General features: G+C 38.4%; 1 protein-coding gene across 1 annotated transcript; it reads right to left on the bottom strand.

Moving 5' to 3' along the window:
* Positions 1-2071: 2071 nt before the first annotated feature.
* Positions 2072-19196, bottom strand: LOC145780869 (uncharacterized). Its single transcript, XM_082592519.1, has 22 exons — positions 17837-19196; positions 17348-17458; positions 15489-15570; positions 15100-15217; positions 14556-14730; positions 14297-14395; positions 13993-14104; positions 13678-13797; positions 13431-13533; positions 12982-13072; positions 12340-12491; positions 11734-11841; positions 11313-11583; positions 10892-10932; positions 10513-10685; positions 10283-10358; positions 10014-10106; positions 5793-5993; positions 5325-5408; positions 4300-4521; positions 3793-3933; positions 2072-3246 (listed from the first exon to the last, which is right to left on the bottom strand). Exons 1-22 carry the CDS (start codon positions 17935-17937, stop codon positions 2960-2962), a joined length of 2961 nt encoding a protein of 986 aa, XP_082448645.1. The 5' UTR covers positions 17938-19196; the 3' UTR covers positions 2072-2959.

Raw genomic sequence — 19196 nt, 5'->3', positions numbered from 1 at the left:
GCGTTAGGAGGGATTACTGTTCATGAAAAGAAGAAATCCGCAATAATTTATTGCGTCACATTAACGGAACAATAGATAAGAAATTTCTCGCAATAAGCCACGTTACGTTTTAGCATAAAATGGCAAAACTGTCGGGAAAATCCGGATAAAGCGATAGAGAAAGCGCAACTTTTGTCCGGAATAGGCGAAGATCCGGATTAAATAATCCGGATAATCCGAAGCCGTTTCTCAAGAAAAAGATTACAAATCATTTGTACTTCCAGTTTCATCCGGATTAGGCGAAGATCCGGATTAACCGAATCCGGATTAACCGAGTTCTACTGTATATATATATTTACCATTAAAGTATATTATATATTATTTACCATTAAGTACGGTAAGGTTTTGCCACCTTTTGTTGGTTTTTTTACTGTATTTCTTTTTCACAATATAATTTCTTTTGCATTCTGACAAAGAAAAAATAAATTGAGTTGAATTTGCAAAAACATCAATCGATAAGTGATTCAATTTGAGTGATAATATACCACTTTGTTGGCTGCCTTGCCGAAAGATAATAGCGCATCCGAAAGGGTTTTGGTAAAGGGATTCTCAAAAGCAAAACTGGCATATTAAAATAATATACACTACAATAGGCTAGAGTAAGCCTACATTTAGCCTAGAGTTCAAAGTCAGGCCTAATCGGCCTCTCCAATCATTGCTATAAGATCGCACGTGGGCAAGACCTGCGTACTGCGTAGGTCACTGTGTCACGATGCTTCGGAGTCATCTTCACACAGGCTAATAGCAAAAGTAGCCTCCTTTTTATTCTATATCTTCAAGAATATAATTTTAACTGCTTGTCGTTTTTACCCAGCTAAACTTGCAAATAGCCTACCTCGGTGAGACTTCCTACTTTTCTTATTGCGTGCAGTGATCGATCAATTGATGTTTTTGAATAGTCTAAGTTTCGTGTGCGGTAGGCTATCTGTTTTTGGTTACAATGAGCTGCGTGAACGAGAGCGTTGATAGGCTATAACAGCATGGCCAAATGGCAAATCGCGATCCGGTTCCGGATCTTTTCAACTTTTTTTGTGGATTTTTCAAGTTGGCTCTGAAAAAAATTTCTAAGTATTTATTTTAAAATTTGCTTAAATTTTCATTTCAAGAACCTTTTAGTTCAGTCATAGACCTTGTGTCACATCCACTGATGTTAATGGCAGTTGGTAAACCCAACTTACAGCTGAGTATGCATTACTGGTGCCTCAAATACAGATAGACCTAAAGAAAATGAGATTTCTATTTTAGACTCAAATGTGTTTTGGTCATCACCTGTAAGCTTGGAAAGCCTAAAGGTACCCAATTACTGCTAGGTTAGCTAGAAGACAACTTACTTGCTTTGGCTCCACTTACCTGAGTGAATCGTTGTTTTCAACAATGAATTTTGTGGAAAATAACCATAGAACACGATTTACAAATACTGTAGGCCTAGCCTACTCATTTTTATGAACTTGTAAGCATCGCTGTAAGTACCGGTAGCAGGAAACCACGTTTCGATAGTATTGTGAAATCAAAGCCCACTCATCATTTTCCTCACTAATACCAGACCTGTTTATTACAGCACACGCCTTGTTTTAGATGTACACAAATAATTGCATGTTTTTTGTATGATACAAAAGGAAAAATGCACATCTTCAGCTCATTGTGGATCTCTTAAGTTGTCAGATTTGGCGGTAGTGGATCATTGCCAAAATTATTTGGCCATCCCTGGGCTATAACGTAATGCCACAAGAAGGAATGTTGCATTTTTTAAGTTTGGTACTTTACCTAGGGGCAGTTTTGAAAAACAAATTTTCTCTGAAGTTTTCCTTTGTAAACCACAGTGCAAATAAATGCGATTGCTGAAATAGTTGGCTAAAAAAACTAACAAGCAAACTCTTTTTCCTCTCACGTTGTTTTTTTTTTCTCTAAAGTAAATTTATCAGTTTACTTCAACCAAACTAGGGAGGTAAGATACTTTTGTCAGTGCAACGGCAACCAGTGTCAGTGCAACAACAACCAAAATCCCCACTACGACACTATTCGTAGCACCAGTCTTCTTCCGAATCGTCAGCCTATATTTCAACAGAAGCTGATAAGTTTCCGTTTTGTGTATTTTTCGTCTAACAAAAGTGTTCTAAACGAAAACATTCAAAAAAACAAAATGAGTGTTAGAACGAAATCCTGTTAATATAAAATTCCTTCAAAGCTGCAAGATCAATAGTACGATCTCTAGTAGCCTTCCAGTGTAGTCCGGGAACATCGTGAATCTGGGGTGGCAAAAGGATAGACCCTCGGCCCCAGAGGCTCACACGACGACGAATAGTACGATGTAAGGCTGGCAGGCGTGAAACAAATAAACAGCAGTAGCCTTTATGCTAATAGAAAAGTCAGGTGGCAACTTCTTGCCCACATGCAAACGCGTCAAGACTGAAGCGATTAAAAGGACAAAATAATGTGAATTGATCAGCTTTACCTGCACACAAACTCAAGAGCAGCAGTGGAGATTAACTCAATAAACAATAAAGCATTGTATTTAATTCTTTGAAGACGAGAGCAACATACAAGGAATGTCTTGGTCCTTTAGAAAAAAAAGTCAGTCGATTCGCTGCGAAAAGATTCTGCTGCAGACTAGTGCTGCCAGTTTACACATCATTTTGCGCAATCTTTTTAAGAAAAATGAGTGGAATATAATTTTACTTGTCACTATCGAAACACAGTCAACTGCAACAGTAAAGTAGCACCGTACAATATCCTTACTACTACACAGTCCTCAAATTTAATGATCACGTTGTGTGAACGTTAAAAAAACAATATTACGCTGCCCACAAAGTTTTGGTTACGGCCGTTAGAGTCTGTTTTGAGGTGTGCAACTGTGCATGCTTAACCAAATGTAACACGAAACAGTCAATAAAACTTGTCGAAAAATGTGACTTGAAAAAAACTAGTTTGGTTTGGACTTGTAAAGACCTATCGACTTGAAGCGTTGCAGATCAGGAGTCTCCATCGCGGACTGGGATGTGGGTAGGAGGTTTAAATGGAACTCTTGGAAAAGAGGCCGATCAGGAGAGGTTGTGTCTTTGGTTGGCCAATTTAAAGCAGCACAATCAAGATTTTCTTTCCGTCCATCAAGGTCCATAGGAGGAGGAGTGGCCATAAGGAGATCAATGGGATTTGCGTTGTTGGGAACAAGAAGACGGAAAGTTGTTCCTGGAGAAGCCTGCCCTGAAACTGATACGCAAAATAGAAATGTGAAACTGGACTAGTATAAAATTAAAAAACGTTACATTGACAAACTGTGGAAATTGATTGACCAATAATCATCACGACGAGAACTTGAATTATGGACGTTACTTTTGAAAGCTTACCGCACTAGGCTACGTACTCATCGCGGCCAAGCCACCAAGATGGACATTTTGTAATTGCATTCACTATTATATATATCTTTATCTACTTTACCACAGACAAGCGAAAGACCAGTCAATCATAAAATGTGAAGCAGGTTTTGTTGTCATGACTATGATTGAAATGGCATATCCATTACAATTGAGTGAGAAGGGGTAGTAAAGTTCTCACAAATTCTTTCAAGGTTCGGCAAGCTATGTAGAAATTAGACAGATTAATATAACCTTAGCTTAGCATATAAGCTATTGATGTCTGGTGTTGACTCTTGAGTTTTATCACAATGGGTCTATGACTCTATCATATCAAGAGTCATTGGTGCGTCGCAAGTTCAGCAAATACTGAGAAGAGCGTCACGAAAAACAACGATTTTACCTGGATTGTCATCCAGAGACACCAAAGTATCAGTGACAGGAACAAGCTCCTCCTCATCATCACTAAGCTCCGCAAATGACGGGGAGCTCAACTCGAACGCATTCGACGTGTTTCCATCAAACAAGTTTATCAGGGCATGGTCTGAAGCAGATATGAAATGTTGTCATCAAAATTGTGGACACAAGAAATGTATTTTATTTTAACAATGTTTCTAAAAGCAAGTATTAAGTTGGCCAAGAACCCAACCGCCAAAAAAAGACGCTTATTTGGATTATATTAATACTGTCAAGCGATGTACGTGTGGGAACTACCAAGAGTTAAAGCTCAATTTGCAATGATATTCCAGCAAACATCGTCAATTTTCACCCTTTTTCAACGTCTAGCGAGGTAGAAACGATGCAAAATAGACTAATGTTGCTAGGTGGGATACTTCTCAACCTGCACTACGTTAGCAAAACAGAAAATACGATTCTACCGCAGCAAAGTGCTACTTCAAACCTTGCTTACCCATTGCTGAAGATGTCGAAGAATCTTGACCGCGAGATGACCCCAGAGGACCAAGTATGCTAGCATGAGACAGGGCAGACGAACTGTGCAATTGGTTGGTAGCTGATGAATGTAAGAGTGGTGACGCATTTTTGTTACTTTTGTTTAAGCGTGACGCTTGTCCTGGGGAGAACGGGTCCATAGAGATAGTCTTGAATTTACTGGAAAAGTTCTTTTGTGAACCTGCGCCAAACAGAAACAATGATTACAAACATAATGAACCTACTTTTTTTCCGTTAGAATTTTTTTTGCTATGTAATAATACTATTTTATAGTTCTGTTAAAAATGCTCAGAGAAATGTAACTTGAACAATACGAACTTGTACAATTTTTTTCGATTGCAATAAAGTATTAAATTGGTTGCGGGGCAATATTGGTTAATATTTAACGGTCATTGTTAGTGAGAAACAATACAGTAACCAAAGGAGTTTCTTTGCTGATCGGCTTGAGTTAGGGGGGGGGGGGGGGGGGGAGAGGGCTTCAATAAAAAAAAAAAATAATAATAAGGTTCCTTCATGGTTCATGTTTTGCACAATAAAGACTAAATGTTTAGCGAATTTTCTATTAGTGTTTGGTTATGTTTCAAATTCACAACGAAAGAAATTTGTTTTTTCATAAAGACAGAAAATGTTGAGCCGAAACTGAATGCTTTACAACTTTTAATTACTTTCGAATTTTTGTTGCTTCTAGCACGACTAACCATGAGATTTCTTGAAAACAAAATGGCCAAACTGGCAACACTTCTGTGATTCTGTTACCCCGCAAACCTCAAACATTGCATTTTATCTGTCCATTTAAACGTTATTTTTCATGAAAAAAGGTTAAAACTTTTTTTCGAGACTTATTTATCGATACAGTACAAAGTTAACAGGGACTCGAGTAAACAAAATTAAGCTCTCCTCCCTTGCTTGAGTCCGCATTCAACGCTTAAAGTCTGTGAAAGGAATATTACAAGCTATGATTTTCAATTCAAATCGCCGACGTACCATGTATCGGCTCTGACGTTATGCTTGAGTGAGTTGAACCAATCACATCCTCGCCATCACTGTCTCCGTTCAAATCCACTGTTTCTGCAGCAGATCAAACATCAATATCGATGAAGTGATGATTGATGCGACGTATTCTACGTAACGGTTTTACTTAGTTCTCATAAAGCTAAAATAACGTGTTGGATATACGACTATACGTCCATCCAACGCTTAATTGGATAAAAACGATGTAGTTGAGAAAGTTTGTGGAAAAATCCAACAAGCTACCGTTTTCACTAAAAGCTTGAAGGGTAAAATTTCGGAACTAAGAATATAAGTAACATGACACAATGGGAACATCTGTGCAGCAGGTAAATACGCTACATCCAATCTGTGAAGATACTTATGTTATGTGTGTGGCTGAAAGCACATATCGGTACCTAACAAAAGCTGAAAAGCAAAACTTATGATGAAAGTATCACTGACCGCAATAGGATTGAGGAAATGATGACGTATCCAATTCATGACGTGGCGATGCGGGTGTGCGTGAAAATGCGGGAGCGCGTGAAAATGCGGGATTGAGTGAAAACTTGTCGCTTGACGCAGACAATGGATCATCACAAGGTGAAGACTCTGGATCGTCGTTGTCTAGGCTTCCGTGTGTAAATGTGTACTCGGTTGATTGATCTGCAACATAGAGCTGGTGGTATTAACCAGGGTTGTGAAGTCGGAGTGATTTTAACGTGTCTGAAGTGGGAGTAGCTAAAAAAAAGACCGTCTCTGACTTGTTAAAACGATAAATAAATTCTTTTTTGCATTCTTTTTCAAAATATTATTTCTTGTTTTCCGTACTGTGCTCTAAAACTTCGTCTGAAAATAGAAGTCTTTGTTCTTGTCAGTGTTTGTCAAAGTCGCCGTTTTAATTTTGATCACAGGTAAAAGTGAAATTAAATCTAAAAAAAAATGAAAAAGAACACAAAATTAAAAAAAATATGGCAACCCTGCAAAATCTGGCAACATTGAAGTCGGAGCCGGACAGTTTCAAACATTTTTGCCCGACTCCACAGTCCTGATATTAATACAACAAAGTATATACGCTGTCTTCACATCTCTCTCCGTAGGTATCATGGCTGATACAGCCCTCGATGTACAATGATGTTCCAGTTTGATCGATCTCGTGCGTCTTGCCAAATTTTAGTAGGGTCTTTGATTTGTGGTTGAAAATTGTGCAAAAATGTGAATCTTTGAGCTCCTCTTGATCGTTTTCCTATTATTTTTCCACTTAAAGATAAATCTTCAAGTTCGCCTTTCCTTATGCTGTGACCCAAGAACTTCAGTTGCCGCATTTCTATAGATCTCATTATCTGCTGCTCCTGGCCCATCTGTTGGAGAACTGCTCTGTTGGTTCGAAAAGCTGTCCATGGAATTTTAAGCATTCTTCGGTAAAACCACATTTCTGCAGCTTCAAGCTTTTTTCGGGTTTTTGTTGTTAGCGTCCAGGTTTCACATCCGTACATCAAAATTGACCAAACAAAGCATTTTAACAAACGAATTTTTAAAGTTTTGGAGAGCTTTCGATCTTTAAAGATTTTTGTCATGGTGTTGAAACTCGACTTTGATAATGCAATGCGTCGTCTAATTTCTTCTTCACATCGGGTGCTTGGATTCAGTATTGAGCCCAAATAATTGAATTTTTGAACCTGTTCAATTTTGTTATCATTGCAGTACACGCAAATTGTTGGTTCAGGAAGACGTTTCGAGACTGCCAGAGTTTTAGTTTTGTTAATGTTTATTTTTAGTCCATATTTTTCACTGGATGTTTGAACTGCATCTAGTAAAATTTGCAAACCACATTGTGACGTTGCAAGCAAGACTGTGTCGTCTGCATATCGAATGTTATTTATAAGTTTTCCGTTTATATTAATTCCTTCATCAATATCTTCCAGTTCTCTAAGGATGAGTTCACTGTACAAATTGAAGAGATCTGGGCTCATGACACAGCCCTGTCGAACACCTCTTGATATTTCCATCCATTCAGTGATTCCATCGGGAAGCATAACAGCGGCTTGCTGCTTGTAGTATAGATTGTGTATCATACGGAAATCTTTATCATCAATCCCAATTCGTTTTAGTGATGAAAGAAGCTGGAAATGGCGTACTTTATCGAAAGCTTTCTGATAATAATCTATGAAACACAGAAACACATCTTGTTGATGTTGAATTGAACGTTCACACAGCATGCGAACTACAAAAATTGCATTTCTTATTCCTCTGTCAGGCATGAATCCGTATTGGCAAGCAGATATTTCCGGTAAAATCTTTCTTCGTATTCTTTGGAGGACAATTTTCAAGAGCAGTTTTAATGTATGTGACATTAGACTTATCGTTCTGTGATTTCCACATTCAAGTGTGTTTGGTTTTTTCGGAAGGGCAATAAAAAGAGATTTCAGCATATCCTTAGGTAATTCACCACTTTCATAAATGGTATTAATGAGATTCCACAACAAGCTTATTCCATCTTCTTTCAAGGCAATCAACATTTCCACCACAATTTCATCTGGGCCTGCTGCCTTGCCGGTTTTTGAATTATCTAAAGCCCACTGTACTTCTTCCTTTAATATTGGTGGTCGAGTTTCACAATTAATCATATTATGATCAATATTTTCTCTGTCATCTTGAAAAAGGTCAGTAATGTACTCTTCCCAACGTTTCTTGACATCTTTTGGTTCATAGAGAATTTTGCCATCAGAAGATCGAATGCACTTCGAGGTTAATACAGGACCGGTTTTGGATATTAAGCGTATTTCCTTGAACAGTTCTTTCGGGCTGATGTCTTTAAGCCTTTCAATTTTTTCACACTTTTCTTCTAACTATCGTTCTTTTGCAGATTTGCACTTTTCTTGAATAGATTGATGAATTTTATTATATTTTTCTCGGTTTGTTTTTGACTGTCTTCTTTCTGACATAAGATTTTTTATTTCTTCAGTCATCCAGTGAGGCTGTTTAGTTCGTCTGGTTTCTTTTGGTATAACTTTATCTGCTGCTGTTAGAATACTTGTTTTGAGATTGTCCCACTGATTATCTACTGTTTCGTTCTTTTGGTTAGCTGGGAGATTACCCAGGACAGCATGACAAAAATCTGTTCTTGTTACAGGGTCTTTCAGAGCAGTTAACAAATATTTCGGTTTGCATTTCGGTTGTTTTAAAGTGTTTAAACGAATTTTAATTGTTGCAATTACAGGGTTATGATCACTGTTTGCATCAGCACCTGGATAGGCTCTTGCATTAGAAATGGAAGACCTATATCTTTCATTTATCATAATGTAGTCAATTTGATTTCTTGATCGGTCACCAGGACTTGTCCAAGTATATCGACGTCGAGGGTGTGCTGCAAACCATGTGTTCATAACAGCAAGTTTTTTCCTTCACACCAGTCAATGAGCATCTCACCGCGATTGTTTTGTGATCCAAGGCCGTGAGGTCCAACAGTTTTTCCGTGTTTGTTGCAGCCAACTTTAGCATTAAAATCCCCCATCACAATATTCACTTCCTGTGATTTACATTCTTTGTACAATTCATCCAGTGAGTCGTAGAAATCACCAATTTCCGAGTCATCTGCATCCGTTGTTGGTGCATAAGCAACAATCAGATTGATATTGAAAGGACTAGCTTTCAGTTTTACGAGAAGCAAACGATCAGATTTAGGCCAACTACCCAATATTGATTTAGAAAGTTGTTTGTCAATAATCAAAGCAACACCTCTTTGATGTTCATTACCTCCAGAATATATAATTGTTTTATCATCTTTCATGAATTGACCAGTTTTTGTCCATCTTACTTCGCAAAGACCCAAGCAGTTCATTCTCATTCTGTCCATTTCTAGCATAATATTGTCCAGTTTTCCTTGTTGGTAAAGTGTTCGTACATTTTATATGGCAATTCTTTGAGTTCGTTGTCGGAATGTTTTTGCATTAATTACAGTTGTTGAATGACGATCGAAGGAGCCCTGCAATTGATGACTCCGACTACCGGGCGAGGGGCTCTGGTTTCTAGAACTCGGAGACCCATTTACGCCGTTTCTCGTATTTTTGTTAAACTTTTGCATCATTGTAGACTTGGCCATAGTACTGAAGTAGGTAGGCCAGTTCCTTTCTTCAGCGCCTCTGTGTTTAGTCAGCGGCACTGCTTCCAGCCGCACCACGAGGAGGTACACAGATGACTTGGTGCCAAAAGCGGTCACCCAACGGCCGCTTTTGTCTTCACTTATGTCTTCACATACCAGACAGCAAATTAGCGCCTTTTTAAATTGATCTAACGTCTACTCTACAGACGACGTTGAATAAATGTAAAAAAGGGTGATTTGCTGACTGGGAGTATAGCAAAGCGGCTTTTCTAGTGTGAATGTTACGTGTTATTGCGTGAAATAGTTTTTGTCAATTTCGGGTTCCATCCAACAGCAACTTAACAAATGCAAACAATGACAAATTATCTAATGAATATTGTTCTTGTATGTATTGTACAGGCCGCAGAAAAGCAGAATTTAGTCAAAAGAGATATCGAGTGATCAGATAATCGAGTTGAGTCATATCAGATTCAAGGGCCATGTTGCCGCGCAAGTTCTTTCAATCGTTATGTAAAATAAAAAATTTGGAAATTTCAAAGGAGCAGAACCCAGGTAAACTAAAAAATAACAAAAACTCAAATTACCTGAAGGGGACTCGTTCTGGACAGCTGGAGGCGACAGGGCATCACTAGGCGGAGTACGTGGTATCTTGTCATGAGAGACGAAAGCAGATCGGTCTGCAAGGTCAGATAACAACAGAGAGAACTAAAATCAATAATCATGCAAAAGCCGGAACAGGAGTTATATGTTAATTTTGTTTACTGCGCAACAAACATGAACAAGACCATGAAGACTTCAACTCGACTAAGTCAACATGACATCTTAAGAAACATATAAAAGTGTGAATACATACCCAACTGTGCCTTTTTATTCTTTTCGTACACAATCAAGGGGGCGTCACAGTTACGTTGCAAAGTGGAATCCACTATCTGCAAAATTGACAATAATAATTAATTAATTCTTCAGTTGCTTTAACGAAATTAAGTAAGGATCTACTCAGTGTGCAAAATCCGTTGTTTTTATACTGAATCGTGAAAAGAGCGGATTTTTCAAAACAGTTAGAATATTTGCACTTGGTCGTACTTGTTCTATTAGTTTCTGGTCTGCTTCTGGAGTGCGTGACGTAACCCGTTCGATTGTGACGTCATCGTCGGGGCAGCTGACCATTGGTGACGAGGGGAGGGACATCGATTTTCGACCTTTTGACCGCGCCACTTGAGGAGAGCTTGGGTTAAAAAATGGAGTTCTCTTCCCATCTGGAAGCAAAGATAGTTTATGTTCAATTGTGACGCGCGAGCGAAAACACTGAATGGAACTATATTGAAAACTCAGGAGAATTTTCTTCACTTTAGTTATCAAGCATTTACTGCTTTTACGTGATATTCACGTCGAGAGACATTAAATTAACGTGATATTAGCAAAGTCGCCTCCTGCTCAAGATTAAAAGGACAACACATCGTACCTGGCGTTAACGACGATGCCAAGTGCTTGCGTAGTCCAGCGCTGAAACAAAATGGACAATAAGATTCTTTTGCATGAGATAACAAAGATACTTTTGTGGTTCAGTAGAGACAGACACAAGCATTGAAATTGTGCACTAGATGAAGATATTAACACAACCAAATGAAAAATGCATTGGGTTTGAAAGTGGGTGGGAAAAACACAAACATAATTATAAAAATGTAGAAAAAACAGGTCGGTTGAAGGCTGAGAAGGACTAGGTGGGACTGAAGGAGAAAAATGCATTGGACAGAGACTGAGATGAAGAAAAGGGATATTTAAAGATATTCGCGACTTAAAAAGAACCAGTCACTCCCGCAAGTGGGGGGATAGAACTTGAATTTAGATGAGGATGATAAAGTAAAAAATTCTGCGCCTCTTACCTGATACGGTCATCAAATGCAACGTGGCGTCGCTTTCCTTGTGCCAGTCCACTTTTGGTAGAAGGAATTGCCTTCTCGAACCTTCTACCTTGCTTGGGTAAGTCTTTCAGTCGGGATGATTTCGGGGTGTCGGGGCGTGTGTCCACGACCCAAGCTTGGTAGGGCATGTCTACATGTTGGGAGACATTCCTCCCGGACATGGAAGAATCAGGCGTTTGAGTAAAATCTGAAGGGCACATGATTCTGTGCAACATTGACTCCAGATCTTCACCTGATTAACAAAAGAAACTATAAAGCATCAAAATGTTGTATTTAAGATTTATTGCAGTAGAAGTAGATTTCAAAATACAGACATCGTTCGCTTTCTCAGTGTGAATGTATCGCATACGACTAGCAAGTATTAAACACAATCACATCAAACCTGATGGGTATAAAGCCCTCTTGAGCAAACTTTCTTGATCGTTAGACGTGATAGCTTCATTCGATAATTGTCCAGCTGAGTCTGTTGAGCTTCCAAACGGGACAGAATCTATGAAGACATAAATCTACTTTTTCGTGATTCAGTGACGAACGGTTAGTTGATTTAGCTGATGTTATCAAATAGAACGAGGTGAGAAGAAATACGAGGGAAAAAAAAAGAACACATTTGCACGACAAAAAATAGTGTGGGAAGAACTTAAACATGAAAAATGCCTAGAAGAAAAAGAAGGAATGGCTGATTGGCTGTGTTGATGTGAAAGCAGTGACACTTCAAGAGACAAGTGAGATATATCGAGTCTTGAAAAAAGTGAGAAATTGCGTTGAAAACCAGCAAGTGAGCATAAACAAGATCCTCATCTGGCTAATATCCTAGGAACAAGAATCAAATAATAAATATGTTGTCAGCAGGTCAATATATTTTACTGATAAATACTCGACAAAAGATGCGCATTTTTCACAAGCTTAAAAGCAGGATTAGGGAAAAAGCGGAAAACATGATATAAACACAAACCAAAACCAGTTCATACAGAGCTTAATTCAACGCTACCTAATACAGAAGAGTCAGGCACGTCGATTCCAAAGGTAGTAGCTTGTTCTTCCACGTCGTTAATGGAAGAAGCTTCATATATGGTGTCCAACTCTTGCTCTAGATGCCTGATCGATTCTTCTTTGTTTCTGGATTCTTGTTTAATGTTCTCGCTGCAATAGTTGATCGTTAAAACAAGAAATATTCAGCAGTGTTTTTCCTTGTATGGTCTTCTTCTTGCTGATGAGCTGTCTCGATTTGTTGCCATTCGTTCAATTGCAAACTACTAGGGCTCACAACTCGAAGGTTTATTGTGAACGATGCGGTTAATTTAACTTCACCTATTCGTTTTTTTCCAAACGTCTTTAGTATTTAAATCTCCTCATACTTTTAATATATGTTTTACTACCTAAAAATACTTTATGGACGATAAGAGTTATAAAAAACTCCTCTTTATCAACAAAGGCAAATTGGTATCAACAGTGGAAATATGTCAACTTTGAGGTCTAAGCGTTGACGCAGAGACAAAATATGACTAAAGGGTGGTTTGGTGGTGGAACAGCCTTGCATACGAAAACTTAATGTACAAAGCCGGTGATACCAGCAAAACACTCAATAACAAATTGGCCCTTTCTCATTCATGCAAACCGCACAATGGCTAACCTTAAGTGAAGGAGCTTCGACAATTGCTCATCGTGGATTTTCGCTTGGGTTTTCAACCAAAGGCCTTGTTTTTGGAAATTGGGTAGGCCATCTAATCAATAACATGGACTTAACAAACTGTTTAAATGATTGGTCATGTAAATAAATACATTAATATCTGCAGAAACCACACAACCCAGACAGCAAATCCACCGTTTTTACATTGATTCAACGTCTGCAGACGTTGAATCAATGTAAAAGCGGTTGATTTTATCTGGGCAAGCCTTTACAGTTACGCTGACATCTATAAAACCTAACAACACATGCAAAAAGTTAACACTATGCTGCTAAAACAAACTAAACAACCTGAAAATACCAGCACTACAACTCAATCATGTGAGAACCCCCACTTGGCTGCCAGTATGAATGTAATATTATGCTAATGCTTCACTGGATGGTTACACACTCACCTTCGTGTAAGTTGTCTGCAACGAGAGATAGCGATAAATTCCCAAGCGATACCAGACTGGTTAGGTTTATTTGTCCGCCTTTGTATAATGATGTCCCCACAAGCTGTAACGCAATGAATGTTTCTTGTATAAAGTGGCAACTACAACAACATAGTCCGTTACATTCTAGTTGAAACATTGACAAAATTTAGTTAAGTATGTTTTTCACACTACACAGTATTTATGAAGCAATGACATGCAGACTAACCCGATACACTTCCTCTTGACACTGATCCACTAACTTGGCCGGCACATTAAGTTGCAATTGATTCCCATCAATTTTGTAACTTTGTTGGTTTTTTCCGATGACGCTTTCCATGACCTCTCTCTGAAAATACACAAATACCTTGCAAGAGTAGAGCATTGGTACACAAAGTGGCAATGAATTCAAACCTATGGGCATTTTTGCAAACGTCGCAAACATAACTATTCAAATAACTCAATGTTTCATGACTAACACAGTTTTATCTGTATTTAGTTCATAATAAAAAACGCGTAGAATTTTGTACTGATTTGTTCCTACCCGGGAAGCTCCTTCCTCTACAGTGTTGGATATACGTTTCCACAATGCACGAGCATGTTGGATTTTTGACTCAAGATTTTCTTTCTGAGTCTGCTCAATATCAGCCAGTCTCCTGCATTGAAAATGCACATGCAAAATTGTAAGTCAGTGTTCTTGATAAAAACGCATGACAATGAATTAAACTAGAGTTTGTTTTTGATCGCTTACAGGAAATAAAAGACGTAACAAGGCTTCGGTAGGTGAAGCTGCGGATGAAGATTCAATCGGTATCTCAAGAAGGTTACAGAAAAGAGGTCTCACTTACGTTTGGGAAAACTTTGCAGCGTCGCCCAGCATGACCCGTTTTCTCTGTAGCAAGAATTGCTTTTTCTTTTGCAAGGAATGATACATATCAAGTTGAGCGCTGTAAAAAAAACAAGTTGAAAAGAAGGTCGGAAACTGACAGACTAACCACCATAGAAATGGTTATTGAAAAATAAAAAGTTACCCATTTAGCAATTATCTTTTGTCACATATGCAATAATAAGTAGTACATGCTGAACTCATAATGCAAAAAGTCTTACTCGGCAAAATTTTGCAATTCCTCATCAGTCTTTTTAACAAGTTTCATCTTGTTTTGCAATTCTTTAAAATCCTGCAAAGTCACAGCGGCCATTGTGTTCATCTGAGCCTGCGAGAGGCGTAGTTGTTTCGATGGGAGGGTAACAGGCCGCAGTATGCCATCGGGTTGAATGGCGGCTGAAATGCAATAAATTTTTACGCAAGGAAACATGAAAATATTTATGAGAGCGTGGGAACTTCTCCGGCACACGTCTATCAGGAAGAGAGCTGTCTGTGTCAATGCTTGCAAAATCCAGATCGGGATTTGTGCCTATTCCCCCAATGTCTGGACCAGAGGCTGGCATAAAATATTTATAAAAAGGTAGAGCTCTAGTTAAACATTGCATAAAATTTGAGCGATGGTTCAGCGGGTTAGTTACAATTCACACAGAAATATTTTGTGATACTCCACAATTGATTTCATTTCTACACAAAAGTTGATCGAGCGGACGATTTATTGCGTCAACGATATACGATGAACTTGAGCTGTTATTGTGATCAAGTTACTTGTTAATTTGTGAAGCACAAATGTTGAAAACATGAGCATCAGATAGACAAAGTCTTTTTCGCCGGGAGATACAAAAACAGAGGCGTTTACTCTCGGAAATCCGAAGCTTCTGTTGTCCTGCAAAAAGTTAACAAATGTATGCTGTAAAATGTAAAAAAGCACAATGTAAAAACACTTGCTTTGAAAACAAGTGTTTTTTGTTTCGTTAAATTGGTGAGTTACCTTTGCAAAAAAAAATGCTATCAATTGAATAAAATTTTGTACATTTCATTCATGCCAGCAATCAAACCAATACCACTTCCTTTAGCATTGGATTGTTAAAAGACTAAAAGCACTTAGCTTTCACTTGTATGAATCAAAATATATAATAAACACCTTTATAACATACCTCTGCGATCCTTTTCAGCCAGTTATAACAAACTTTTCGAAATTCCTGTGTTGTTTTCTTGTCCGAGCAAGGAAAGCAATTCCTAAAAAAGAAAAAAACATATTTGTACAATATATATTGTATAAAGATATAGGAACTAGGGGTGTTCAGTTTCAATTCGATTAAGGTGATATTCAAAATTCGTTTTTCGTATCGGACATATTCGAAATTATAGCCGCCTTTTCGGCTGAACGCGGTTGAAAGTAACGCGAGTGGCGCGAAATCTGTCTTGTCGCATTTTGCAAGCGAAAAAAGACTTCGACGCATGCGCATCGTCTATCACGCGACTATCACACGCTCTCGCGGGTCCAACGGCCAGTCCTGCACCAGGGATGCCAGGTTGGCATTTTTAATGCCAAATTTCACAAATTTCTCTCAAGAATGAAGATAGCTAGGTTGTGCAATAGCAGAAAGTGTAGGCTGAGCTTTGTCGCAGTTTTATCCATTTTTTACCGAATCCATAGGCGCCTAAGCCGTGGGAGCAGGGCCGTAGCCAGACCGCAGAGCAAGGGGTAGCCATACCGCAGAGCAAGGGGTAGCCATACCGCAGAGCAAGGGGGGCAACTTTTTTTAGGGGGGGGGGGCGAAAAAATTTATATGGGCAAAATTATTATTATTGTAGCAATGTAGCTGTTGCCCGAGAATGTTGAGATTTTGCCAGGGAGGGGGGCAAATTTTTTTTCAGGGGGGCGAGGCCCCCCTGGCTACAGGCCTGCGTGGGGGCCAGGCCCCTACGCATATTTCTGTGTGAGGGCAACTCTTTATGCTGTATTGATACATAAAACAATAGATGAACTAGCAATCGGCAGTAGGAAAACACTTTTTGAATGCAAACCGCAACAGCTTTGCGATAAATAATTACTAGAACGAGTTGCGATGCTACAATCCAACACCAGACAACAAAATCTGTCATTTTTACATTGATTTAATGTCGGCAGACGTTGAATCAATGTAAAAATGACTGATTTTGCTGCCTGGGACATAGCAAAAATCAACCATTTTGTGTCGATTCAATGTCATCAGATGTTGAATGCACCCGAAAACAACATAATTTGCTACGTAGACGGAGCGTGCGTTTAGCTTTATGCGCTTGCAAACATACTCGACGTCGCTTTCGAGTCGAAACCTCTGCACTCTGCAGTGAAATTTTGCGGCAGTGAATCGCTCGCTGTGAAAATGAACTTGAAGTGTTTGGGATCCCAGCGACCTCGGCTCCAGCGGAGCGATCGTTTTCAAAAGCTGGCCAGACCTTCACGAAGCTGAGATCCCGACTGACGGTTGACCATGTCGATCAGCTTGTGTTCATAAACACCAACATGGGCCTGGAGCTGTAGACGTTATTTTGTGTTCTTTTTTCGCAAATTTTCATAGCTTTTGTTCGCGTTTTCTAGCGAATTTTCATGTCGTTTCTTTCAATAAAATCACATTTTGCAGTTTGGTGAATAGTTGTGATATTCGAAATCGAAATTCGGAAATCGAAAATAAATTGAATTTCGAATATTCAAATAATCGAAATTGAACACCCCTAATAGGAACTTCACCAAAAAAAAGTAAAACAGCTCATGTCACCTGGCAACAAAAATGGGTATAAAATGTTTCAGACTAAATGCATAGATTTAGTAACGTACTCAAACAATTTTTTATGCAGGTTTTCAGCCTACCTCTTTTTTCGTTAGCTGGGATGCCACGAATTGCAGGCGGTAATTCAGCAACAGTAAGAATAAAAATAAAACTAACAGCTTCAACCTGCGCTCAGCCGCATCAGTCAATTTATTAACTTTCAACAAACAACAGAATGGCCCGTTTCAATGCAAACTTACCGAAATAATTCCGTAGCCTGCTTTGAATTCAGCTTGTGAAATAGAAAATGAGCAATAACTTCAAAGGCCCTCTTGTTGGGCTTATTAAACGTGTTTTCATCGATCTGACACCTTGAATTGAATGTAGCCTATTAGTGTACTGCACAACCGAATGGTCCTAACAAAAAACGCAAATTGCTGACTACCGGTAAATCGTGACATTGCAGCATTTACAAACATTATTTCAACACAAAAACTTTATCAAATACTCAAAACAGATGAAAATTAGAGAAAAATAGATGTGAACCTTAAAATTAGAGCATGGAAGTTTAATATTGTGTTGAATTAACAAACACTACATGATCGGTGATTGCTCTATAGACACTTATCAATAACATTTGGATAAGAAGGGATTCTAAAAAACAAAATTTTGGCCTGTACCACTTTTCCGCTCTAAATGTTAACTTTAAACTCTTATAAAATGTTTACCGCTAAATGGAATGTGCTTACCTGTACTTCTCCTCCACTAATTGTGGACTCAAGCCCAATGCAAGAAGATTCCAGAACAAACACTTTTGTTCCTCCTTCTCGGTATTTTGTTTAGTCGACATTTGTTACGTCACGTCTTGTACAAGAATTCTTTATAAGATTACAACATACGTCAACACAGCTTGAAATAATACAAAGTTTTGTCATTAAAATATTCCGCTCAGCAATGAAAACAATACGGTAAGTACTGGACTTATCATGATGAGCATATGCTCCATACTGGCAGCTTTTTTGATTATTGAAGAGAAAGATAATACAAAATTTCAAAAGATACTTCACAAGCTTAAAAGTGACCATAAATCCAATTTTTTCACGAATACATTACAGCTATGTAAAATCTTATCAATCACGTCAAGAAATTAATGCATGCTTCTGAATACAAATCATAGGCAATAGGAAATATTAAGCAGTCAAACTGGAAAGAACAAATGCAAGTGGGGATGCAATACCAACACTTTCAGGAATGAAATTAATAAACATTCAACAAAAACATCCAATAGTCCCATGACAAGCTGACCATTTTTTAAATCCATAAAGATTTAATAACCAAGGGATTATATGATTGCTCAAGCTATATTTGAAGGGTCAGCACAACAGGTTTGCATTTTACGAATGAATTTTAGGGGCATCGACATTTAGGCACAAACACATAGGCAGTAGGCACCCAACACCCATTGTGATTTATGTGCTGTCTCACGATGGTACCAGGTTATTTAGATGCTATTGCGAGTAATGTATGAAGTGACCAAGTACTTGATAATTGTGACAACACTGTTATTTAAAAGGCTGTTATTTAAAAGTTTATTTACAAAACTATTATCAAAGGTTTTCTATTTTATGGTTGTTAAACTGAAGTGTGCCTTGTGAACAAAGGAAACATATCAATCCCAGACAATTCAAGTATGGCTAAGAATCCACGGAGCAAGCTTGTTTAGCTTGAACAAATAACAAGAACAGTTTGCAGAAACCAACAAATAACGAACGGAAAGTTTGCATAAAAACAGACATGAATACAAAAGTCAAAGATGGTAGGTTAAGGTCAAATGTGGTAATTATGAGTACAAACAAATGCTATACATACACATGTCACCAGCAAAACATAGGAAGGACCAAGCAAGTAGACCAAACACTATATTTCCATATGAGACTGTAAGTTGTCATCCTTCTTTAGTGGGTCTGCTACTATTCGGTGAGTCCGATTCGGTGAGTCCGATTCGGTGAGAGCCTTTTTCGGTGAGAGCCCTATTCGGTGAGTTTTTTTTTTTAAGTTATTGCGCGCCGTAGCCTAATTATCATTGCCGTTATAGGGTTAGGGGATAAG

The sequence above is a fragment of the Aplidium turbinatum genome, chromosome 12 (genome assembly GCF_918807975.1).
Source record: "Aplidium turbinatum chromosome 12, kaAplTurb1.1, whole genome shotgun sequence".
Classification (NCBI taxonomy): Eukaryota; Metazoa; Chordata; class Ascidiacea; order Aplousobranchia; family Polyclinidae; genus Aplidium; species Aplidium turbinatum.
This window is presented reverse-complemented; position numbering and strand designations above follow the sequence as displayed.

Coding starts and splice junctions, on each gene's coding strand:
- LOC145780869 (XM_082592519.1), bottom strand. CDS start 17,937: ATGTCGACTAAACAAAATACCGAGAAGGAGGAACAAAAGTGTTTGTTC. Junction 15,571..17,347: donor CAGGCTACGGAATTATTTCG/GTAAGTTTGCAT, acceptor TTTCTTTTTTAG/GAATTGCTTTCCTTGCTCGG. Junction 13,073..13,430: donor TGCAGACAACTTACACGAAG/GTGAGTGTGTAA, acceptor GTTATTGATTAG/ATGGCCTACCCAATTTCCAA.